This window comes from Octodon degus, unplaced genomic scaffold (assembly GCF_000260255.1).
Source record: "Octodon degus isolate 3935 unplaced genomic scaffold, OctDeg1.0 scaffold00044, whole genome shotgun sequence".
NCBI lineage: Eukaryota > Metazoa > Chordata > Mammalia > Rodentia > Octodontidae > Octodon > Octodon degus.
In genome coordinates, this window is record NW_004524620.1 from 11,284,515 (window position 1) to 11,294,051 (window position 9,537).

Below are 9,537 nucleotides of genomic sequence, written 5' to 3' on the forward strand. Positions count from 1 at the left end.
TTATGAGTCAGCTTTTTTTTTTTTTTTTTTTTTTTGTGGTTTCAGGGATCAATCTCAGGACCTTGCCGTTGCCAAGCAGGCATTTATTCCACTGAGTTATCTCCACCGCCCTTGATAAGGAATTTTGAAAAAAAAAAGCTACATAAATGTTTTTTTAAATTTTTAGTAATAATAAAAAATAGCATTAGAAAAAAGTCTGTTATAATTTTCCTGATTGTATCTGTTATTGAAACATTTTAATGTCATCAAGAATTTTAGTTATGTCAGCTTCTTGTCTGAATATTTTTTATATTCCTAACTGTAGTATTGTAATCCATTTATGACTTAGTAAATTCATTGTATAAAGAATACTAGATTACTGGGGCTGGAGAGATATCTCAGCGGCATAAGCACCTTCTTGGCAAGCACAAGGACATGAGTTCCATCCCTGGCCCCACATACTGTGTGGTCGCAGTCGTGGATCCCTGCGTGGCACCCACCATGTGGCCATAGAACCAGGTGTGGTGGTGCATGCCTGTAATCCCAGCACTAGGGAGGTTGAGCCAGGAGGATCTTTCAAGTTCAAGACCAGCCTGCAGACTGCAAAAGTGAGCGCAAGGCCAGCCTGAACTGCATAGCAAGACCCTGTCTCAAAAAACAAAACAAAACAAAACAAAACAAAAAACAAAAAAACTAGATTACTTATGGGATATGCTAGTAAACTAACAATGTTTCTCTTTATTGTATATTATTATTTGGCCTTGAATGAATTATTGAAAATGTATATATTAAATGACGGAGTTTTGTTATATCTGTCATAATTTTATTAATGAAACTCTGGACAAGAATAGGATTAATTTAACAACTGATCAATGGAAATGTTTGTGAAGATCATAAATTTCATATAAAATAGGAAGAAAAAGGAATAAAAGCTTTGCAGTGGCCAGAGGGAGAAGAGAAGAAAGAATAGAACAAAATTATTTAGATTTCCTGGAAGAAAAATGCTTAGTTTTTTGTTCAACATAAAGTAAAAGATTAAGCAATATAAAATGATAACAATATAATAATAGAGCTATACTTTGAAGAAAATATTTGGGACAAGGAGATAGCTCAATGCCTTAAGTGCCTGCCTGGCAAGTGCAAGGTCCTGAGTTCGATTCCTGATACAAAAAAAAAAAAAAGAAAGGACTGGGTAGGGAATAAATCAGATGATTTATGTGTGGTGAAAGTGTAATAGCATAAATCAAAGATGGTAGTAGCATCACAAAACTTATAGGTTACAAGTAGAAAAAATTGGCTGTCTTACCAAAAAGAACAAAAGAATGGATAAATTGGAAAAATGTGATTCCCCCCCCCCCCAGTGATGATATATGTATACATCTTGCCAGGCTTGTGCTGTACCACTGAACTGTGCTCCAGACCCTGTAGTCTGAAGTGTACTGTGAAAATAGAAGATGTCTCCTGATCACTTGTGATTTTTATAGTTATATAAATATTTCTATATAAAAATAAATATTTGCTGGGAGTTATGTTCCTAGCTCTGTCATTTAGACTTTATTGTTATTGTTAAAAGATTTTTCCCTGAAAATTGATTTATATAATCTATATAAATATTTGCATATACTTGAAGTTAATATGACATGCAAAGATACATAATTATGCTTCTAAAAACAGGTGTCTCACCCATCATTATCAAGCTTGGAAGCATTGATGGTTTCACAGAAGTCTGAAATTGAATATTTACAGAAGAAACTGAAAGTGGCAAATGAACAGCTGTTGGAGCACAGATCTATGAACGAGAGTTTCTCCGAGAAGAGCATCATGAGAAGTACTGAGGGAAAATATAAGGTAGACAAGGTTTATCATTTTATAGAGTTGCAGGGCAAGGCTGGCAAAGCAGGAGGTGAAATTGAGAACAACAATTACATGTACTACTCTGCTTATTTTTCTGTGAATTCAGAATGAATATATTCCAACTTTTTGGTGAAATAGCTCCACAGGGCAGGTTTTCCCTTTTTGTGACTAAGTAATATTTTTCTATTAATTAATTAATTGAGTGCATTATTAGTATACCTGTTTTGCCAACAGATTAATTTCTTATAGTAAAATGTTTTTATAACCATCCCTCATCTATCTGATATATGCATCTCTCTTGATTCATTTTAAAATATTGGTCATTTACTTAATTTTCTAATTTTAATTAAATATATATTATTTCTAGTTTATTTTGATATAAAAGTTTAAATTACTGTCCATAGGGAATATGATAAATTGGATTTTTTTTTTTTTTTTTTTTTTTTTTGCGGAGCCGGGGCTTGAACTCAGACCGTTGCACTTGCCAGGGAAGCGCTTATCCTACTGAGCCATCTCCCCAGCCCCAATAAATTGGATTTTAACATTAACTCATACGCATATTTTGTGTAGATTAAAAGGGAATATCAGTAGCAAAGAATCATCTGTGGTATGATGCAAAAGATTCTACCAGTATTGATTACATTAAGTTTCATAATCTCTCTAGATAATTGTAATAGCATTTCCCTAGTAATGGTATGTAGACATATTCTTATACTTGTTACATTGGCAATAAATATTTATATGTAAAAAAAATTGTTTTTGAAGTAACTGTTTTTGTTTCGTTCCATTTTCCCCGTTTTTCTTTGAATAAAACAATCCGTAAAGGAACCATTTAAAATTAGACTCATGTTTCCGTGGTACTTTTGCTTTCTATTGTTATTACTCATGATACTATTATTAGTAATTTTCAGAAGAATGAATTTTATTTTTTATTAAAACATAACTTACTTGTGTGTTGTGATTTGTAGTTTCACAAGTTTCATTTAAGTCGAGGTGTAACTGTATAAGGCATAATTTGGTTCCTGAAGGAAAACGTAAGGCTGCTGTATTGCCGAATTCTAAATGGACTGCTTTGGTGCTTCGCTGTTTTTAAGAAAAGTCAAGAAAAGGAGAAGCATATTTGGACAAAATTGTCTTTTTTTATAAAGATACACAGTAGCCATGTACACTGTGCTGCTCAGCTTAATAGTTGCTTTCACATTTCCTTTTCCAGATTGGTATATGAAGCTGTACATAATATAAACACACATTCTGGTCTCTAGTTAACCACATTATAGTTAACGACCATATGGTCATTATGGTATAAGATCTACAGTCTGTTGTATTTATATTCCTCAAGCATATTGTTCCTTCAACTTCACAGTATGTTAAACTATTTCAAAGGGGAAAAAAATCCTTTCCCTCTTGTTTCTGGTTGTCCTATCAAGTGTAACCTTGGACCCTTATAGAGCAATTAGACTAGCCTCTATCCCCTCCTTTGTAATGAGGTTTCTTGCATTTCTGAGTCTATAACCCTTTAGTCTTCCCTAATGGGACATCATTATTCTGAAAGAAACAATGTAAATGTAAATGAATATTCTCATTAAGGAGTCACAGAGAAACCTTTAGCGGTAGCACTGTGGTAATTCCGCTTGTTATTTCTCTGGTATTCCATGCAGGATTTTTTTTTTTATAATTCATTATTAGTATTCAAAATTACTTGTTCTTTAATTTTGCATGTCTTTCATAATCCAGTGTTTCAACTCGTTCAACTGTGTCCTTGTTTTATTCTCAAGGAACCACCTGTGAAACGTTCAAGGTCTTTGTCCCCAAAGAGCTCTTTCAAAGACTCAGAGGAACTAAGAAAGCTGAGAAGAGCTGAAAGAAAGATCAAAAACCTAGAGAAGGCATTACAACTACAGGTGAACACTTACTCATTTCTTCAGTGGTAGCCATGAAAATATAAAAATATACCAAAGTGTACATACCTTTCACAAATGACTGTCATTCTTTTTCCTGATTTTAATTACCTATATGGAAATATGTAACCGTGGGATCTTGGTTTTAAGATTCAAGAGGACTGTGATATAATAAAACACCTACTACTTGAAAACTAAATATCACTGCTTTGAAATTATTTTAGAATACTTTGGCTTAAAATTGGGAATAAATTTCTTATATTTTCTAGAAACAAAGATAGAACTATAGCAAGTAAAAAGTTTTTCTTCTTCCTTACACTGTATAGGATAGACAAAAATAAAAGTGATTTAGAAGTCATAATAGCTTAGGTCCCTTATAGTTATCCTTTCTATAAAAATTACGGAGTCAAAGTGGCAAATAAATAAACATAATTTTTCCATAACTGAATTTGTCTCGGAACATTTGAAATTTAAGTGATACTCTGCCCAGATTTTAGAAGTATATGCCTTAGCTATTTGTATTAGAGAGTACCTATGCTTTCCTCTTCTCCTTCTAACCTATGCTTTGAATTCTCCTTATTAGGGGAAGCTGTTCATGTATATTGAGCCAACTTTATGTGGCTATATTGATTTTCTTTTTAACCTAATGAAAAATTTTGTTTGTTGTGGTACAGGGTCTGAGAACCAGGGCCTTGTTCCTGCTAGATGAGTGCTGCGCCACTGTGCTGTGTTCCTCTCTTCTAACAGCCTATTTTTGCCTCTGACTATAATATGGAAAATTTTTCATTCTTCATTTACAATTTCCCAGGACCCTGCTTTATTTGAGTTTCAGTTATATAATTGATTGAGAGTAATATAATAATAAATTTGTGTGATATTTTACGAGAGGTCCAATGCTTTATACATTATTCAGGTGTGAGGGGTTAAGAGTTGAACCCAGAGGTTTGCATATGCTGAGCAAGCCTTGTTTCTCTGAACCATACAGCCCTATAACTTGGATTTTTTGTCATACAATGTAAATAATTCTTAGGGAGAAAAAGTACTGACTTACTTTTTTAGAGCAAGATAGGGTTTAATATATAGTTAGCTATATATATTCTTCTAAATCCTATGTTTTCTGCATATGTATATTAAAATGAGATTTACTGTAGGAAATAGACTTACAGAATTATTCAGACTGAGAGTCCAAGATCTGTAGGAAGCTAGATATCTAGAAGAGCAGATGTATAGTTACAATCTGAGCTCAAAGGCTGTAGAACCATGAGAACTGGTGGTGTTATATCCAAATTTAAGAGTTTCAGTTCAAAGGCAAGAGAAGACCTACATCCCAGCTTGAAGGCAGTTGAGGAGAGAGAAAGTCATCTTTTTACTCAGCTTTTATTCTATCTGGGCTTTCAGTAGATTGGTTGAAGCCCAGCTATACTGGGGAGGGCAGTCTGCTTTACTTACAGTATTAGCCTTTTTCTTTTTTTGTAATAGCACAATATGAGTCCTGTGGTCAAGAGAATGGTTAAGTTATAAAGAAAAGGTTTATTTTGGTTCATTGTCCTGAAAGCACAGAGTTGAGAGGCCACATCCAGCGACAGCTTTCTTGCTGACAGCACCCTGAAGCAGTACAAGATAAGGGACAGAAAATAAATGTACGTGTAGCTCTTCTGTTCAGCATCCCTCATCTTATAAAGCCACTGGGATAAATCATGGAACTCCACCCTAATAATATTCTCTGATTTCAATCACCTCTCAACAGCCAGACCCTTCTAAACACCACAGTAGTTAGATTAAGTTTCTGTACTCTAAATATTTCACAAGGGGAATTAAATTTCTGTACATATGCCTTGCCCCCAACCTTGCCCATACTGAAACTATATCCAAACCATCGCACTCAGTCCAGTGATTAAAATAATAATCTCATCCAGAAGCACTAGTAATATTTAAACAAATCTGGGCAGTCAGTTGAAAATTAACCATCACACATACCACTTGGTCATGGAAGCTCTTTAACGATTTTGCTTCCAGAGATCTACAAAGCCTTAACAGTCCATTATTGTTAGGAAAGAGAACAATTCAAAAGATATTTAAGATCTAATTTCTTAAATTTCTTTACAAAAAGAGGCTCAGAAGGATTGTACTCACTTATTTTCTCATTCCCTTTCCTAACAACAGCATTCTGAGTGCAGCCCTAATTTTATTTTTAGAGTAAAATTATTTTAACGCTAATTAAAATGTTTTCTATATTCAAATTGTAAGTCAGTTGGTGATGACAATGATTTTAAATTTATGTCATCTATAGATACAAAATGAAGAAAAGCAGGAGCAAAGTTTGTATTTTATCCTTAGTAGATTCCTTATTTTAAGGAAGAAATAGGTACTGAAGCAAGAACATTTAGGAAAAGAAATAGGAAAACAAAATCTATATTATAAAGCAATTCCAAGAAGAGTAAGCCTACAGCACTTTTTAATTTACAGTTTATCTCTTTTAACATATTTAGTAGAGATAGAAGACCTTGCTGTATAATCCCCTTTGTCATATTAATATTAGTGCTGTTGGTATTCCTGAAGTGCCTCTAAGTATGGGGTAGATAGTACTACTTCTGAACTTGAGGGCATGTGTCATGAGTGTAGCCCTGGATTTGATCTCTAGCATGACAAATAGTGCTGATGATAAGCACATGTCTGTGTTAGTTTCTGAGGACTATTGGAAGGAGTACCACATGCTGAATGGCTTAGTGCAGAAATTTATTGTCTCAAGTTTATGAAGAGTCTAAGATCAAGGTGTCAGCAGAGCTGGATTCTTCTACACTGTGTGAGGGAAATCCGTTCTGTCCTCTCTTAGCGTCTTGAAGCCTTAGGTATTCCCTGCCTTGTAGATGCATTCTCCCATGTCTTCACGTTGTCTTCTACTATGCATATCTCTTCACCATGTCTAAATTTCCACTTTTTGTAAGGGTATTTGTCATACTCAACTAGAGCTCACCAAATCCAAGTTTGGTGGAACTAGCATCTGCACCTTCTATGCTGTTCCACTGATCCTCAGGTCTGTTTTTGCTTATTATTATTTTTTTTTGTCAATACCATGTTGATTTTATTACAGTAGCTTTGTAATGTAATTTCAGGCCAGGGATTATGAAGCTTCCTGATTTTCCTTTGTTGTTCTGAATTTCTTATGCTGTTCTAGGTCTCTTCTGGTTCCAAATGAGTTTTATGAATGTTTTCTCTGGATCTGTGAATTACGCTAATGGTATTTTGATTGGGATTGCATTAAATCTGTATAACAGTTTTGGGAATATGGCCATTTTCACAATGTTTGTTTTTCCTATTCATAGCAGCAGTAAGGGATATATTCTAAATATAAAGAATTATATTCTAAATATAATTCTAATATATTATAAATCTAATGATTATAGATTTCATACATTTATTAACATGTTATCTTGCTCTGCTTTTTTCGTGAGCTGTGTGTATTTTTAAATGAATGATTAATGACATAATAAGTAAATTCATATGGAAAAAATGGAATCTGGTTTTAGAAAAATAGCACCCATAATCCTGACATCATAATTGAGGTACATTTATAAAAGAATTATTTTATAAAATAAAATAGGGGAACCTGTACATCAGAGAACTTTATGAAGTTCTTCCAATTTTTAAAATCATTAATGCCATAAATCTCTGCAACTTTATTCAGTTGACATTTTCAGTGCCATTTAATAACATTAACTTTTCTATTGAGTACAATAAATGTCTTTAGTGCTATAAGATTATACATAAACTTTTTACATTCTGTAGTGGAATCCTTGATATTTCCTTAAATTTTATGTCATTTTGCTTTTCTAAAATATCAATCTTGTTCCTTAAAAAGCAAGTTGCTACTTTATGAACAGATTTTATGCCCCTACTCTCATCAAGGTGCTTCTGACCAAACCAGATTAGGTCCAGAATCCTTTGTTTTTGTGAAGTCAGTAATAGAATTTGGAGATACCTTTGAGGAAAGACAATTGATATAATTTTCTATTTTCTAATGTTTTACTAATTCAGACTTGTTTGTTAGATGTCAGAGCCTGTAGTTTAGCTCATTTAATTAAAAATCCATAAAAGGTAATCAATATTTTATTTATTGAGTAAATATTCAGTAGTCTATGGACTAAATATCATTCAAATATGCCTATGGAATATTTTTGTGTGTATCCTTTTAGAAAATGTAATAATATATTTGATTTTATTAGAAGGTTTTGATAGCAGTGTTTCTCAAAGAGAGTACTACTTTGTATTGGCTACTTTATGCCCATTGAGACTTGTAGAATCATGATTCTCCATAGTAAGATTGCTTTTGTGAGAAGATTCTAAAAATGTATTTTGGTTATTCTTTAAAAATACTTCTTGTGAAATAACCAGTTTTGCAAAGTTGAATTCAGTTGAAATCTATCATATTATATTCTATCATATTATATCTATCTATCATATTATATTCTTATTTTACTATTTCTGAAGTAGGACAAAGGAACAATACTCTCTACAACTAATTTTCCTCATTAATTATACTTTGATACCAGCATTCTCAAAGCATGAGTGTATAGATGAAACTGCATTTAAAAACAATTATCAGTATACATTTTATCTATCAAGTTTATTTACAAGAAATTTCTAGTTTCACTTTTTATAGTCTAGGTTTTAATAACTGTACAAGAATGACATAAATATTTTAGTATTAAATATATATCTAATGATATATAATAAGCAAATCAAATTCAAACAGAGAGCTAGCCATAAAGTGTATTTGCTATATTACTTGAGTTACTTGCTTGAATTATTGTAGGAAAACCAAAAATAGTTGCTAATATTGAACATTTTAGATCAATCACTTAGGAATCAGAAGTGGCAACATTTTGCTCTTTGTTAATTTTCCTAGTACAGAACCTTGCACATCATAAGTGATTTATGGAGTTCAAAGGTTTTATTAAGCCTTAGCCTTTGGTTTAATGGCATAATAAAATTTCTTTGTATTTGAGGATTAGAGAAACTGATTGGTATAAAATCAGTGATTGATAGAGCCAAGGTAATACTAAAAATGATAACATAATGTCAATATTGTTAAGAAAATCATTGTGTCCCATTATTGTAACACAGAATCTTAATGATTTCCAAAACACTGAATTTGGGAGTAATGGTTTGTTAGAAGTTTATCATAAAACAAGAGCTTATGGGGAAGAACTTTGATTCCATAAAAATAATTAGAGCAAGATATTCTAGAATCCTTTAGCATATTAGTTTAATTACGTATTTAAGAATGTTGTTTCTATAGGAGTCTCTTCAAATATGATTTGTAAATTTCTTTTTTAACAAATTTATTTATTAGTACCTGTGTGTGATACATAATTACATCTTTCATTGTGGGTGTTTGGTGTATGTATTAACACATCTTAATTCCTTTTTATGTCCCTTTCTCCTCCTGCCTTCCCTCTCTCCCTTCATTTCTTGGTTCCTTTCCCATTTGTAGCAGAGGTATCTCTTTGTTTGCTTTTATCAGCCTTTTATTTTGCTTGTTATTTATGCTGTGGATTTCTCATATTAGAGAAACCATGCAGCATTTAAACTTATGTGGCTGACTCATTTCCCTTATGTTTTCAAAGTGCATTCATTTTTCTACATATGAATTTAGTAAATTTCTAATGCCTCCTTATAAGAACCTAATAAATCTTTAAATCCTTAAGGAATCCCATAACATAAATACAGTACCTTTAGCACCTATAACAAGGTATAAACATTGTTGGTCTTCTACTTTTCTACTTTTTTCTTTTTCTTTTCTTTT

General features: G+C 32.4%; 1 protein-coding gene across 1 annotated transcript in view; it reads left to right on the forward strand.

Annotated features, from left to right (window-relative positions):
• Cntln (centlein) overlaps positions 1-9,537 on the forward strand; it is a 378,305-nt gene that overhangs the window by 165,859 nt on the left and 202,909 nt on the right. Inside the window, exons 10-11 of the mRNA XM_023715856.1 lie at positions 1,654-1,827; positions 3,609-3,734. Coding sequence (XP_023571624.1) covers positions 1,654-1,827; positions 3,609-3,734 — 300 coding nt within the window. The remainder of the gene's footprint in view (positions 1-1,653; positions 1,828-3,608; positions 3,735-9,537) is intronic.